The sequence below is a fragment of the Callionymus lyra genome, chromosome 2 (genome assembly GCF_982586985.1).
Source record: "Callionymus lyra chromosome 2, fCalLyr1.hap1.1, whole genome shotgun sequence".
Lineage (NCBI taxonomy): Eukaryota > Metazoa > Chordata > Actinopteri > Syngnathiformes > Callionymidae > Callionymus > Callionymus lyra.
The window spans coordinates 22,056,603-22,072,864 of NC_141819.1; the positions used below are offsets into that span (position 1 = coordinate 22,056,603).

General features: G+C 40.1%; 2 protein-coding genes across 2 annotated transcripts; both read left to right on the forward strand.

The window, feature by feature from the left end:
- Window positions 1-1,947: 1,947 nt before the first annotated feature.
- On the forward strand, window positions 1,948-4,885 carry LOC148085962 (homeobox protein Hox-B3-like). Its single transcript, XM_087782963.1, has 3 exons — window positions 1,948-2,013; window positions 3,745-4,033; window positions 4,241-4,885. Exons 1-3 carry the CDS (start codon window positions 1,948-1,950, stop codon window positions 4,795-4,797), a joined length of 912 nt encoding a protein of 303 aa, XP_087639089.1. The 3' UTR covers window positions 4,798-4,885.
- Window positions 4,886-7,104: 2,219 nt separating this feature from the next.
- On the forward strand, window positions 7,105-8,314 carry LOC148085963 (homeobox protein Hox-B1b-like). Its single transcript, XM_087782821.1, has 2 exons — window positions 7,105-7,792; window positions 7,913-8,314. The coding sequence occupies exons 1-2, from the start codon at window positions 7,150-7,152 to the stop codon at window positions 8,197-8,199; spliced, it is 930 nt and encodes a 309-aa protein (XP_087638947.1). The 5' UTR covers window positions 7,105-7,149; the 3' UTR covers window positions 8,200-8,314.
- The last annotated feature ends 7,948 nt before the right edge of the window (window positions 8,315-16,262 follow it).

Consider the following 16,262-nt stretch of genomic DNA (forward strand, 5'->3'; position numbering starts at 1 on the left):
TCTGCTCACTTTGTTCTGTTACTGTTGATTCAACCGAGTGACCTCAGAGTCGTAAATCCTGCTCTGCGGACACCAGGTTCCTGCAGCTAATTGGCTGCGAGGCTGCAGGGCTGCATTTGTCAGGAGGCTGGCGTGAGTGAGTGAGGCGGGGGGGACATGTCCATCAGAGCCCCCTCAGGCTGCCCGAGCACGATGGGATGTAAATGCCTCCGTGTGATGTTGCCATGTGTGAGATTTGAAGCCCTGTGTGATCAAACGCCTGTTTTATTTACTCCTGCATCATCACGCGCAAAACATTTATATCAGCCCTTGTTTACTTGTATAAAGTGTTCCAAGTCTATTCGTCTTTCATTTGCACTCGTTCTTTTCTAAATAACTTGTGCTACTGCGATATGTAAGTGTCCCCAATGTGGGATAAATGAAGGCTATAACTCAAAGACGTTTCTTTTTTGTCTGGCTCTAGATCAGTTTCTTAAAGACGAGAGAGCCGGAGAGATGAGTTGATGGATGAATGGATGAATTCATGGTCATCATGGGCTTGTGAGAGTTCCTTCATTTACATTTTGTTATCATTTTTTAAAAATGTATTTCTAGAGGAATAATTCATTAATTTAACGGTGACTTTACTAGTACTTTTCGTACATACTTGTGCTAAAATGTTCATCAGATAATGTTGAAAAGTTAAAAGCTTGGTACTTTTTTATTACAACCAATTCAGCAATAGTCGTTCCATCTGACACAAACACAATAACATTGACAAGTATATTAACAGACATTTAATTATTCGAGTAATACAATACAAAGGAAATGAACCGAAGTACTGATGACTTCTCTACTTTCTCAGAAACAACAAAAGCAATCGTTTATTTTCATTAAAAACCCATCTCACCTCCGTGCTATTTTTACCAATCCAAGATGGTGACAGCATGGAAACATCATGCCGCTGATCTGGATATCTTTAGTTAAGCAAGTCAATTGTTCAGCCGATCCCTCACTAGCGAGTGGAACAGTCCTGCTGCCTTGTTCTGACAGGACTCAGACACGAAGAGCTAACTGCACCACCTATCGTCAGGAGGGCCACATTAATAATTCAACTCACCCCAGGCTTCATGTTTATTTGAAGAAAAACATCTGTTGGACGCTTATTTAGTTTATTTAACCTTGGTCCACCTTTTTTTTTTTTTTTTTACCTTTAAACGATTTTACGAACACAGTTTGTCAATCTAAAATATCATTAGTGCATTAATTTATTTGTATTAATATTTTTTTTCAAATTCAGTTTAATACTGAATAAATCGTGATCCTGCAAAATTTTAAAGGTATTTTAAATAAAACGAATCGACAATTTAATAAATATTAACTTTTAAGATCAGAGGAGGAAAACGTTTTATTGCTATTATTATTGTTTGTGACACTGATCTTGTTTAATGTTTAAATATCAGGAATTCTAAGATACACATTTTTATTTAAGTCTTAAGTTTTGTTTAATATTTTGCATTTTCCGTGAATATTTAAATGAGAGAGCATTATTTTTTTTCGGTGAATAAAGGCAGCGTTGATCCATTTTAAAATCTATTAAATGACCCAAAGTATAATCTCGTCCAGCTAATTGAAAAAAAAAAAGAATCCTTCTGCTGCCTTTGTCTGACACTCTTCGAGGTGTATTTGAGGTCAATAGATACGTTTGAAAACCGGGCTCCACAAAGATAATTCGGGGGCAAAAACAGTTATTTATAATAATTCCGCGAGGTTATTTGGCTCTAATCGCCTTTAAAGTTCCTTTAAAACGTCTTTAAAAAGCGACTGTTTAATCTTTATAGCGACTATCATCATGTGATGCATGATCTCACACACACTCACACACACACACACACACACACACTCCTACACACACACACGCCGATCACTGGTGTGAGAGCTGCGGAATCACTGTCCAGTCCCGCTGCCATGCAAAGCGTCGCCTCGTCCGAGCACCTGGACCGGGATTATGATAATCTGTCAGATTATGTGAAGGTAAAGTGTTTGCAGTGTGTGTTGTTTTGAGCGCGCGCGCGGAGCGATGATGGTGGTGGAGGGGGTTCGGGGTTCGGGGCGAGGAGATCCAGCGCAGACAACGTGTCTGTATGATTTACGAGTCCAGTCTCGGTTCACCCAGAGTTCACGGAGCCGAGAGACTGGTTCTCTGTCGGTCGGTCCGCGATCTGTAGTCTGGTCACATCTGGCGTGTAATGAGCTCGTGCGACGCGCACTTTTGTTCTTTTAATTCCGTTTCATTTATTTACGATCGTGAGCCCGATGTTCCCGTATATTCGCCGTCAAGGAAAACACAGTTTTCCCCCAAAAGCGTTCGATTTCTAACCAAAACAATAATGATAAATATAATAATAACTATAATAACAACGTATATTTAATAGTTTTATTGATTATATTCGATGCCGCTTAATTAATCTTTTTCGTAAATAATCCACGCTATTTTACAGACAAAATAACAAATATATAATAAATATTATTTCTGTTCTGCGCTTTGTTTTCAATTTAATTGGCTATTTTGACGTGATGTATTTATTTGAGTTATTTGAGGTAAATAAAAGACGACGTGTTGTTGACAGCAGATGTACTCATTAGCTAAACGAATAAATATTTGTATCCTTCCCTAAAATATAGAGGTTTTATTTTTCGTGTGATCCATAATGTTGATGCGTTTCAGTTATTGTTTCAATGTATTTTAATTCAAAACATAAAGTAAATTAAGATAGTATCAACTCAATTTTTTCGTTTGTACAAATATAAATATTTTATAAGGATAAATAATAATCACTATAAGTGACACACATAAAGCTTTATTTAAGTTTTCTACACGTCTGTCATGAAAGCCTTTATAAAAATAAAACAAAGTATCAAAAGCTCAAAAAGCACTGAATTGGTGATTTAAGATGGGCCTATTTTTTATTGCGTTTTTTTCTAACTCATTTTATTTATCTATTTTGTGTTATAATAAGTCTTTTGAAATGGCACTAACACACTTTTTTTTGCAAGTGACCATTTTCTCTACAACACAGCTAATATTTATGTCATAAATGTTTAATGATGGGCCTTGACAAACTATCCTGTTATTTGTGGACCAGCTGTGTTCGAAAGTTGAAGTCCCTCTGAACCTTCAATAAATAATAGAGAATGCACACGTATGAGTTAAAGGAACATTATTATAATTTTCTTTCACTTACTGATAGTATTTTGGTGCCATTTGACTAATAACCAAGACTAACTTGCTTTTGGTGTATTTCTTATTTATTTAAAAGGAAGTAGCTATTAAGATAAGGATGCTTTATTCCTTTTTTCCCCGTTTTTAAATTATAGAATTGAAATTAGCAAAAAAAACATAGTCAGATACAGAATATAAATGAATCTAATGGATCACAGAAATACTGGATTTTTTCCCACTGTATAAATCGTACACACAAAACAGCAGATGTTCATCAGTATATTCTCTGTATAAATATATTTTAGTTAAACTCTTGATAACTTGTTTTTTTAAGTGTCATATCACACTCGTTCGTTGGGTGTATACTAAACGTGGGAACTTCAAATGCACCAAAACTGTTCTAAGGTTTGAAGAATCCTGTGTTTTTCCACCCGACTCCCCTGACCGAAGAGGTTTGCTATTCACGTCAAGGAACTATTGAGAGGACAAGATGGATCATTCTGTCTCCTCCCTGATTTTCCCTTTTCTCTCCCTGCTCTCAGGCCAGAAGCCCCCGACTCTCTGAAAACCTGTCGTGTGACATTTGGCTGCCAGCACTCTGTCACAGGGTCAAAAGTGGTGGACGCCGGACCGACATGCGGGATCCTTCTCTGGCAGACGAGCTCCAACAACAGCAGCACTGTGGTGGTGACTCCCTCCAGGATGTGGGGGGGTTCGGCTCCTCGGACCAACAAAATAACAAAAACCACAAGCTCGGTGCGGGAAAAACAATTTTCCCCTGGATGAAAGAGTCCAGACAAACTAGCCGAAAGCGTAACAGCAGAAGCACAGGTCGGTAGCAAAACTCTCATTATATTTTTTATTATTTAAGTATATTTTTTTATGTCACCATTATAGGTTGGACCCGAATGGAAAATGTTACATCTGATAAAAATGCCTGTTGGTTGGTGTTTCCAGGCCTAATGACTTCAGAAAAAAATGGCTTTGTTATTTTCTTTAAAGGTGATGATGGTGAACATGTTGTTTGTGTCTCATCAGACTGCTGCGTCACGGACGCCAACGGTCTACGTGGACGGACCGCCGCCTCCAAACGCACGCGCACGGCCTACACCAGCGCGCAGCTGCTGGAGCTGGAGAAGGAGTTCCACTTCAGCCGGTACCTGTGCAGGCCGCGGAGGCGGGAGATGGCTTCTCTGCTCCACCTGGACGAGAGACAGATCAAGATCTGGTTCCAGAACCGCAGGATGAAGCAGAAGAAGGACGAAAGAGTCCACAACAGTCTATCCTCGACCGGCTGTGAACCCGAGCACAAGGCCGCCTCTCCCCTGTCGTCGCCTTCAGAACCGTGCAGCCCGACTTTGTCCAGCCTCGGTTATGTCCATGTGGGTGAAGGTTATCGGCAGGCGTCCCCCCCGGTTAAGTCCATACCGAACCCAATCAGGAGAGAGTTCCCCAAATATGCCAATTTCCAGCAGTTTGCGCCGCGACATGACTGCACAGAAGACACCGACGACTTCTCTGGACACAGGCCCACATGTTTGTTACAGAACACACTGGACAGAATCATGCAGGCTCCAAGACTGACTCATCTGTAGTGGACCCTCACCAACTTCTTATTTATGTATTTATTTATTAATGTTATTTAACTAATCAAGTGTAACACTGGTCAGAACCTTCATTTTTATAATTCACTATTTCATAGGACTTCCGGTGTGGTCTTCTTAATGTGGAATAATACTGTGAACATTTCAATATATCAACGAGTCAACATTATTGCAACCATTATTACAATAATTGACTAATTAATTGTTCCTCTTTGTGAAGAGATTGGTGCCCTTGACATTTTTCAAACTTTTGTTTTCCTTAAGAGTGAAACAAACGATGCATCTCTGGGTCTTTTATAATAAGTTAACAAACATGTTCATTTGTTGATGATTAAATGAAGAAATGTACAGAAGAAATGTCTATAATGACCAACAACACACATGATATAGGAATTGTGCAATTTACAGAATGAGTTCAATGTCACATCTATAGCATTAGACAATTAGTCGCTAAAATCTTTAATTGGATTGTGAAGACAAATCGCTTAGAACAACAAAACATTCCATTGTTTTGCTGGTGACACTGAATCATTTTTTCCGGTTAAACCCCAAAAATACTTTGGTAGATCATAAATAATGTAAAATACTGATAATGACACGAAAGGCCATTTTTCTTTTAGATCATTTTTTATTGTACAATAAATAAATAAATAATATTATTTGGAAAACGAAAAAAAACAGCTCATTTAATTGTTGAGGTCAGATTTTTTTTTTTTTCTAAATCATTATTTCTAAATACATGTTCATGGTTGTTGTTTCCTTAAAGAACTATTTCTTCTTACTGGTGTGGCGTAGCCTAATTGAGAGATAAAAATGGCTTGACTTTAAAACTATCTCTGTTGTTGGGACTGAATAAACAAACGCTTGTTGAGATGTGGACACAAGAGTATAAAGAGAGCACTAAAAGACTTGGGGTGAAGGTTTAATTAGCACTTAAGCTCTAAAACATCACATTTACTCTATTACACATGAGTTTGGGGAGATATTTAGGCCAAAGTAGCAAGAAAGGGGCCAGTATGGCTCTTGAAATGTCTCTTTGTTCTTTTATGGCTGAAAAGGGGCACACTAGCTGTCCATCTTTTTTAAAAAGAAGAGACATGATGGATCACCCAATTCTACTGCGCTGCTATTTATTTCCTCAAGGATCTGCTGGGTAGATTGTTTCAGGAAATTCAACTGATTTTGGATGGGTTTATTGGCATATTAGTCTCTGTTGTGGTGGGAATAACATCTACATATAGCCAAAGATAAATACTAATAAATTGCAATTGTATTAGTTGAATGACGAGTTTTAAATTCACCTATATATTAAAATAAAGTGGATCTACAACAAAAAGGGAACTCTATATTTGTCTATCAAGTGAATACTGAGTTATCTTGGAAGAATTTATGTTGCTGCGGCGTTCAATGTTACATAAACATATACTGTAATAATTACAAAATTGTCAACCTAATTATCCTGAAAAATACAATGAGAGCACATTTCTTAAAATGTTTGATCCTTTATTTTCCTGTTCTCACAGTTGCTAGGAAATGTAGCCTGTAAACAAACCTGGCCTCAACCAGATGAATGATCACTATACTTTATTTACCTTGAATTACAAAAGATATAAACCATAAATATATGTTTTTCCAAAATATTTAAGGGTAATTTTGTCACAACCCTGCAGGGCCCAAGGCTTCAAAATAAACTTCTTTTTTTTTACACTACACAATACTTTTAATTATTAAAAATCAAAATAACCAGATTGCATTTCAAATGTTTTGTAAATACTTACGTGTTAAAAGAAAAAAACAAAATAAACATAAAAGTTGTTATATATATATTCTTATTGTTATAACACAAATCCAGGGTGTAAGGTAATTTCCATTATAGGACTAATTCATGGTTCATTAGATTAAATAACGAAATTTTACTCGACTGAAATATATATTTGTGACAAACCAGAAGTTATTCATTACCAAACTATTCCTGCTATTATTTATCGACAACTTCGATGATATAATGTTGGAAATCAATCGAATATGTAAGTTACCAAATTTAAGTAACAAAAGATCAACTGGTTTACATTTTACACAATATTGGTGTTAATATTTTTTCCAAGTTTGTAAAAACCTTACGTCAAATTCTGTCTCCATCAAGTCAATAGTTATTATAATAGTAATAAAACGATAATTACACTCAGTTTAAGTTGTAAATGACTTTACTATCTCCAGTGTGGTTACTCACTGAAGGAGTGCAGAAGGTTATCGGGCTGAAAAAAGTGTCCGAATGTTTGTACTTGGCTGGGATGGATGAGCGAGTGTGACTGACGCGTTTGTCATGTTAATGCGCGCACTTTGATGGACGAGCGCGCAGACTTGACGGAGTGCTCGCGGCCCGCACCGATTGGCCGCCGCGGGGTCACGTGTGCGCGTCAGGAAGGTGATATGAGGGGGTGGAGGGCACTTTTTACAGCTTTGACATACAACCTCGAAAGGTTGGGGGCCAACGGGAGGAACCGATTAATGACCGCTGACCCGAGCACCGCCAGCATGAACTCCTACCTCGACTACCCGTTGTGCAGCCGGGGCTCCAGCCTCTTCAAGGCCGGATACCACAACCTCAACCACGGATACATGGCCACCAACGCAACAAGTGACAACTACGACGCGTCTCCCGCGCCGCATCAGAACCCGGGCATGCCCGTGCACGCGCACCACCAAGCCAACGTGGACCTGCAGTTCACGGGGAACTCCATGTACGGACCTCCTCTGGACTACCATCAGTACGGCCTGACCCAGGAGCAGGAGCGGGGGTACGTGCACGCGCAGGTCGGGATGACCCCGTACACCGGGGACCAGTATCTGCACTACGGGGAGCAGAGGCCCCAAGAGTACTCGGACAGTTCGTACACACGGGTACCGCCTGCGAACAAGGACGTGGAGCAGGAAAGTTCTAAAACATTCGATTGGATGAAGGTGAAGAGGAATCCTCCCAAGACAGGTCAGTCAACTTAACTTTTATTTTTATTTATTTTATTGCAAATACATAACGTCTTGTGTTTATCCTCCGTCATCAGTTCCATCCCATTTCACTCACCGTCCTCACCCCTTCATTCCACAGCACTCCTGTCCGAGTTCGGTCCGGGCCAACACAACGTGATCAGAACCAACTTCACGACCAAGCAGCTGACGGAGCTGGAGAAGGAGTTCCACTTCAACAAGTACCTGACGCGGGCCAGGAGGGTGGAGGTGGCCGCCAGCCTGGAGCTCAACGAGACCCAGGTCAAGATCTGGTTCCAGAACCGCAGGATGAAGCAGAAAAAACGCGAGAAGCAGGTTCAGGCGAAGAGCCCCGTGTCTGAGCCAGCAGGCCCAGAGTCCCCCATAAAGACTGAACTGTCTCTTTAAATGAAAAAAAACAAAACGTTGCACCATTCCAAAAAAAATGATGGACTCGTGATTCAGGGTATGTGTGGTTGACTATCAGTGAGAATGAGAGGTAACACTTTTAATAAGGGTCCAGAACCAGGGCCTGTTCTGTGAATTGTAGCCCCCCCCCTCCCAACACACACACACCAAAATGTGCAAATATATAATAGATATTTGTACTATTCTTTTTTATTATTATTACAATGCTCTTATTTGGTATTGTAATATGTTGTAACATTATAGGGACCAAATAATTCCATAATAATTCTAATCAATGTTCTGGTCACAAGTTATATAAAACATAAATATGTTTTATGGTCTTACATTTGTTAGATAAATATTCAGACTTTAGTTTAATAGTGAGTTAGTAAAACTGTAAAAATCTATTAAAAGGGATTAAATAATTGAATGATGTTGGTTTTACTCTATTGAATTAATCAATGATTCAGGTTTAAAAAGGATAAATGACTGGTTTCTTATTCTAAAGTGTTACCCACTCTGTTTGTATTTCTATGATTAACCTGTTGTAAACACTGATGTGTCATCAGTGTTATTGTTTGCACTATTTATTTACAGGGTATTTTTTGTTGTTCAGAGGATTTACTCAAATAAAATTTCTGAAAACCTCACACAAGTTGACTTTATTCTAATATAACTTGGAATTTTATTTTTCGTGACATTTCCTATTTATCTCCATTAATGGCAACACCAAAGGGCCTCTGCATAATGTGACAAGAGGAATCTTTGACAACACATGGGGTGGTTCTCTCTGACCTTTTCACCTCCAAATACCTCCAGGGGCTCTAAACATGACAACAAACTGCAGGGAGTCAAGTCCTCGCCCTCGATTTGTTACCCAAATCCTGCTGGACAGGAGTGAAGATCTATTTCAGCGCACTTTTTAAACTAATTTCCGTGAAACCCACAAACTTTTTAGAGCTAATTTCCGTGAAACCCGCAAAGGTGTCGAGTCTCAGGTTTCTGGTTTCAGTGTCGGCCCAACCTGACCACCTAGTTTCTTCGGCCGCTAAAAGGGTCAGTTTCAATATTTGCGCTTGGTGTGAGTTGAGGTTTGCAAACACTTTCTGGCCTATTGGTGCCCTCTTTCCCCCCCTAAAGCTAAGGTTCACTCAGAGTTCACACACAAATGAATGCCGAGTCAATCTGTCAAGACACCAGAGTGGCCTCGAGAAGTCAAACGTTCGTCCTCTCATGCTCTAGATTTTTCTTTTCAAGCTGTTTTTTGTTCATTAATCCTCCCTTTTCTCCCCAATAAGGCTCTGATTCATAATGATTTATTACATCAGGGATTTTTTAAACATGTTGGGTGTCAGGGAGTTAATAAAAAACAAATAAAACCGTGGTACCAAAAAGTAGTTAAAAATAAAATAAGGATTTATTCCTTTACATTAAAAAAAACAAAACATTTTTGCCAATAGAAAATGATCTGATGCATATTCATGTTAATTGTTAATCTGAAATTACAGAATTAAAAATAAAATAAAACAAATATCATCAATTTAAAAGGAAATATGTGTATTCACGTAAATAACATGCCTAAGTTGTCATTGAATGATAAGACACTACAAAGTAAAAATTTATGTATTTGTGGTCTGACAAATATATATATATATATACTGTATATATATTTTTTTCCCAGGAGCTTGATAGCTTATATCGTGTTTAACTCTGAGCAATTGATATCAGATTTCTTTGACTTAAAAATACCGTTTTAATGTTTCATTGTCTTGTTATTTCTTCAACAGGGTCATAGAAAGAACATTCAGATTCTAACGTACAGCTCTCTGGTTATAAAGAAAACTATAGATGCAAACGTTTTTGTTTCACATCCAGAAGGACAAACTGAATGGTGATTTGTTCTCTTCAGCACGTTGCTAGTATCTCCAAGAACACCCATATGCAATATAATTGTCAATGTAAACTGCAACTGTATAAACATGTGTGGAATGAAAGGACCGAGGGACCAGATTTGGCCCAACAAGTCATTTTATGCGGCACACAAGAGCTTGAAAATGTTCCTTTGCTAGTGTTAAGTACACGTGTCAGAACCAGGAAGAGCAAATTCAAATCCAGTTTCTATTCATAGTCTCTATTAAGAGACCACGAATAGACTGCTACTCCTCTAGGAACGGTTGAGTTTCCTAAGGAAGCCTCTTAGTGGACCATCTTTTCAGGATGTGGCAGGTGAGAGAGTGGTGTAGATCATTTATTTCCATTCTGGCCTGGAAATGTCTACAGGTTTAGTTATGGTGGTCAATGACACAAGATATTATGAGATCATGGCTGTATGAATGGACACAAATAAAAAAAAAAGGATGACATTTCTGACATTATTCCCCCCCAGAAAAAAGAAGATAGTAGTGTAAAGGACACAAATATGTTTTGACAAGTGTTTTCTTTCCTTCTAGCCAGGAGCTTCTTTTTCATAAGAAAAAGGCGGAGGACCGAGGAGGCGTCAATCGATGTTGTGTATAGTGATGGATTAAACGACAACAACAACACAGGAATGGTGCAGAAAACAAGTGTGGGATTTGATTCCAGAGGTGTGATCCCTGCCATCTCTGCTGGTAATTCCTCAAAGCTCCCAGTGGGCCCTCCATCTGGAGGTGTCAGTGCTGCCGCTGCTGCCAACACAGCAGAGACAGATGTTCAGCTGCAGGGAGAGCAGGAGGAGGAGGATGTTTTTCACCTTCGACCACCGAGGCTTGTTTGCCTTCTCCACAAAACGGTTAACAGCCATAGATGGACATGAAATCAACCGGACATAAAAATAATCCTCCTCACTGTAGCTGTCTACACCTGACAGCTCCTCCAGGAGGACTAATAATAGAAACAGCTTCCAGTTTCCTCAGATAAACCCCCCCCTTCACCTTCCCTCTGCACTTTGCTCGAGGTCAACCTCGGTGCTGTTTGTGCCCCATGCTGCTCGCAGTTGTTGCAGGCTCTTTTACAAGTCTATTGCCAGGCTCACTTCCTCGGTTTCTGACCAGTTCCTCTGTCGCATGTCACTCCACAGGGTCCCGCCGCTTCAAAGAACAACCAGATACAGTATTCATGGATCCACGGGGGGTCGGTCATCAAGAAGATGGCACTGAGAGGTCATTTTGTTTGGTGGGCGTCAGTAAAAATATGAAGTATGGATCAGACATATGTTATGATCACATCTACTGACCCATTTAGCTTATTTATTTTAAATTAAATACACATCAGACATCGGGTAACATGTTAAGACAAAATGACAAGACTATAAGAAAAAAAACCCAGAAATGTTGAATAATATGTAGAAAATAAGTATTAATATTATATGGACTGTGTATTGGCAATAATCTGGAGATGTGATTCGTATGACGAAACAAAGGCAATGCGATAAATTACAGTAGAAACGAGAATACATGTAAGTAAGTAAGTAGTTTTATGTGTAGTATTGTCGAGTACTCGACTCCGAATTTACAGATCGCATGACTCCACAAAGTCGTGACTGCTTTTCATTCGTTGAAACCAAAATGTGTCCAAACATCAGCTTTGAAATCTGCAGGAGTCGAATGTTTCCTCTCGTCCTCAGTCAGTGATCTTTCAGGATTTCATTTAGTGTCAGAGGATGTAATTCCTGCTGTCGTCCAGTGCCCTCGTGGAAGTTTTAATTGCAACACAAAAATTAACATGCCGTGAATATAAATGTTAATTGTAAATAAAAACGATTACATTATTTAATCTAACACACCTTGTTGAATTGTAAATGATGAAATAAATATGGTAACACAAAATATATGAAATGAAAAGCCATAAAACAATTCAGTGCTGTCGAATATCGATATCAGTATAATGGAAAATAAATTAGCGATATATCACCATATCAATATTTTCTCACATCCCATATAAATATATATATAATAAATAAAATACATTTTAATATTGTGATTTTGAAATGCAGACAAAATATATGTTAATTATATATAATGTATATGCAGTTTTTAATTTAACCAGAATTTATGTCTGCATGTTTGTGGTTGAAAAGAAGCAAGTTCTGTTGATTCACAAGTCGAGTGATTGAAGTCGTGGTCACGGATCATTTTCATCATTAATCGATGTGTTTGTTTCGATTCCGCAGAGCTCCATTGCCCATGGCAGGCAAATATGTATTTTTTTTCTCGGTATTTCGGAAGGAAACAATTTTTCCTTCCTCGCTTCGCATGGAGTGAAGTTTTGTGGAGAAGCCACTTGATAAACGACACACTTTCCTGTCTTAGTTATGGAACTGATGCTCTATTTAGCTCCGACCGCTGGATTCTTGACAACCATCCCCCATCTGAGTCAGGCTCTAGTGGATCTGGAAGGCACTGGCAGATCTACGCTGCCGGCCTCCCGAATCCCCCTCTCCAGCATCCTTCTCCCGCTCTATCAGCATAGTAAGTGAGAGAGACAAGTGACTTGGCCGGGGTTAACATCTTAATACTCGCTGGGATTGCCTCCAGGATCCAAATGGCTACCCCTAATAGTTCTCCTCCTCCACGCGCCTGTCAACCCGCCACGGCTGTACGGCGTAAGAAAAACAAGAAAAAGCAGAAAAGGCAAAGTAATGAAGCAGCGCAATGATAAAATGAAGGGCGTCGAGATCTTAAACCGACGAGGGAGTGGGTGCGAAGATACAGGTTGGAGGTCATGTGATGGACTAATCTCGAGCTCGCATCATTTGCATGGAGGGAGTCTACTCTTAATATGAATGTGGCGCTTTGCTTTAGAGCCCAGGAGCAGAACTCAATCAGTGTCACGTCACATGCTTCAAAGCGGCCAATTCGACGCTGCCAGGAGGCTGAGAAATGCGAGGTGACAGTTCATTTTACTAGTGACAGTGTGTCGGTCTCGCTCGCTGCCTCCACAGTCAATTCCCAGCGAGCAGTGAGGGTTGAGGACAGACAGCAGTTCCACTCCCACCCCCCCCCCGTCCTCTTCAAACCTCATCGCCGCTCTCCCATCGACCCCTCTCTGCTTTGTATTCCAATTAACTGGACAGAGGGAGAGGCGGTGGAGAGCAGGATCACAGACACATTCTTCTGGCGTCCTTCCAGTCTCTCAATCCGGCTCCCATCAATAGTCGCGTACCTCCCTTTTCCTTTTCCCCGTCCTTTCTTCTTTCCTCATGACAAGACCCAGTTGTTCCACGGGGATAATTCATAGATTCTTCTTTAACAATCGCCTCCAGGGACCATGTCTCGGCGTTGACGAATCGTCTTCTCTGGTGCGTTCATACATCATGTGTAATAGAGGTATGTAATCAGTCAGGGGAGTCAGCACGCTTCCTGATGTGAGCCTAAACACACATAATGTTGGATTAATATTTAGAAATGGCTCATATATTCTAATGTGTTATGATGTTCAAGTCAACGCTCCAAAGCATAATATGGTTTTTCGTGCCAAATTCACACCTCCAGTTAGTCAAAGTGACAGAAGCACAACTCCAACATGCACAGTTAATGTGTGTTTCTATTGCAGGGTTGCACATCAAGAAGCTTGGTTCTCCTCTGATCATTTGAAAGACTGGATCTGGATTCAAGGTATCTGGTATTAATGAGATTCAAATCAGAGTTTACATCCTGACCCAAAGAAACAAGTCCTGATCATCACACAGCAAACTGGTCCTCGTAACCTCTGGGTTTTTATCTATTACTACAACCATTCGTTCGTTTCTGAAAACTAACCAACTCATATACACATGCAAATTTGATGGACAAAACTCAGGAACCAGATCCAAAACTATTAAACTAAAGAGGGATGCAGGTGCACCTGCTTGCATCACTGTTGGTCCAAATGACCAGCTCAAAACAGACACAATCTCAACACCACCCTGAAACACCAAAATCAAGACTACTTAGCTTGGAAAGTGCCACTGAAGCTGCTCAAGGTCCCTCCCGATATTCAACGATCAGAACCTCATTGGAGGTTCTTAGAACAAGATGTAGCGATCTTGCATGTTGAGATGCCACTTGTCAAGGGCTAGAGTGTTACAGGATAAAAGTGGGCCAACACATTTTTAAGCTTTGGAGTGTTCTCCATCTTATTTTACAGATATAAACAATTTTTTGGTTGCATTAAATCCTGGTGATGCAATTTATTACAGCTTCTGTTCAGCAGGAGACTGAGATGGATACGGACCAGAACATCACAGTTCAAGAACTCTTTCTTCTAGTACAACTTCTTCTATTCCGTCTGATTTGTGGATCATGGATATTGTTTGATTGAAATTGAATGTATTTGTTTTTTATTTTTTATTTAACATTGTTTTGTTTTATATATATGTAATTTTATGTTGCCACCACAAAAAAACACCATACAATAAAGGTTTTCTGGTTCTAATTCTGATAATATGTCCCACTTGCTATGTTATTGGCTCAACCAAATCAACACAGTCCAGGAACAACATGCTACAGATAACAATCTTTTTCAAAACAAACCGATGCTAGTTGTGTAAAGGCTTTTTTTCCCAACCCAATTCACAATGAAACCTTTAATGAATTATATTCTCACTCATGTAACGTCGCAGGCTTACTTGGTTTTCAACTGTCAAGTTGTTCAAAACTCACAGAGGTGATCACTTCATCACAGAGAGGTATAAATGAAGTCTGCCATGCATTTGCTCTTTTGTCTTTTGTGTCCTCAATCTGTCATCGCTTTAACCTCAGTGCCACCAAAGGGGCTCTCCACACAGGTTGTCGTTTGAGCAATGTGTTGGTTGGGAATACAAGCATACTAAGGAAATCCCCAAAGTAAACTACCTCTTTTTATCTCCTGCAGCAACACAAACATTTACCACAGAGCTGTGAGAAGAATCAGGCCAAGCACCTTTTCTTTGAGAGTGTGAATACGCCTTGAAGTGGTTATGTCCACGGGGCCGAATTCTAAGGCAACTTCATATTTGAGTAAGTAGGAATGTCCAAAGTCCAGGGACATTTTACTGTTTATGTATTTGATTAATTAACAGGCTCATACCATAGACATTAAGCATGTAGTTGAAAAAAAAAAAGCCAATCATCTAACGTGTGAATTTAAGTTAAAGCTTTGGGCAGTTGAACTGCTCTAGGTGTTTACATTCTCCAGCGGTCAGTATCCTATCGAGGAGAAGGTCAGGGGGTCAAAACACATGACACATTGTGGTTCGACCTACCAGGCCAGATGGCATTGTTTAGATTGCTGATTAAGTGTTTGCTGGAACAATAAAAAAAAAAAGTTGCATAACAAATTATATCTTGTATAAGTTGCAGCATGGACTGTTATGTCATCATCGGAGCCGATCCATGGGGCAATTGAGCAAGGTGTAGTTGACTCTAACGTATATATGTCTTCTTAGTTTTTGGATATGATTGCCGGAAGAATATTGATTCAACTGTTATATGTTAAGTTCCTATACTGCAAAATCAAAGTGGGCACCAAAGCAGTTCCTCCTCTGGAACAAAGACAATCCGATCCTGAAAGACAGGCCAGGTGCGCCACTGTTTGTCCTTCTGGGTCACCAAAGAATGACTGCCTATCTCAAAGAATGCAATGTGTTGTGTGATGTGTGTGTGTTTGTAGGACAGGATACACACACACTCAAACGCCCCTCGTGCCCTGAGGATCCTCCTGACTCTCTACTGGTGCTATCAGATCAGAGAGACCCGCTGTCCCTCCCCACACCGCAATGCAAATGAAAAGGAATGCACTGATAAAAGGCCAGATCCTAGAGATGAGAGGGCAGAAGGAGGACAGAGGTAGCGAATGCTAAAGGGAGGGGGGGGGCTGAGTGTCTTGGGGAGATGAGAGGCAGCGGTGGAGTCAGTGTTGGTAGAAGTGGGAGATCATAGCCTTGCTCCCCCTCAGCAGTGTTTGATACAGGGCTTTTGTCGCTCTTTCAGCGCTGCATTGTTGGGTGGTGTAATCCCCGTCGGATTACAAAGAGCTTCCCTTTTCATATGGGGCTGACCCAGCAGGCAGGTGGCGGTGGCTCTGTGGAGCTGTCAAGGGGAGGGAACCTCTTTTCCAGGGGAGGG

Excerpts from the sequence above, each read along its gene's own strand:
- LOC148085962 (XM_087782963.1), top strand. The coding sequence starts at position 1,948 with ATGCAAAGCGTCGCCTCGTCCGAGCACCTGGACCGGGATTATGATAAT. Across the intron at positions 2,014-3,744 it reads ATCTGTCAGATTATGTGAAG|GCCAGAAGCCCCCGACTCTC; the intron begins GTAAAGTGTTTG and ends CCCTGCTCTCAG. Across the intron at positions 4,034-4,240 it reads GCGTAACAGCAGAAGCACAG|ACTGCTGCGTCACGGACGCC; the intron begins GTCGGTAGCAAA and ends GTGTCTCATCAG.
- LOC148085963 (XM_087782821.1), top strand. The coding sequence starts at position 7,150 with ATGGACGAGCGCGCAGACTTGACGGAGTGCTCGCGGCCCGCACCGATT. Across the intron at positions 7,793-7,912 it reads GAGGAATCCTCCCAAGACAG|CACTCCTGTCCGAGTTCGGT; the intron begins GTCAGTCAACTT and ends TTCATTCCACAG.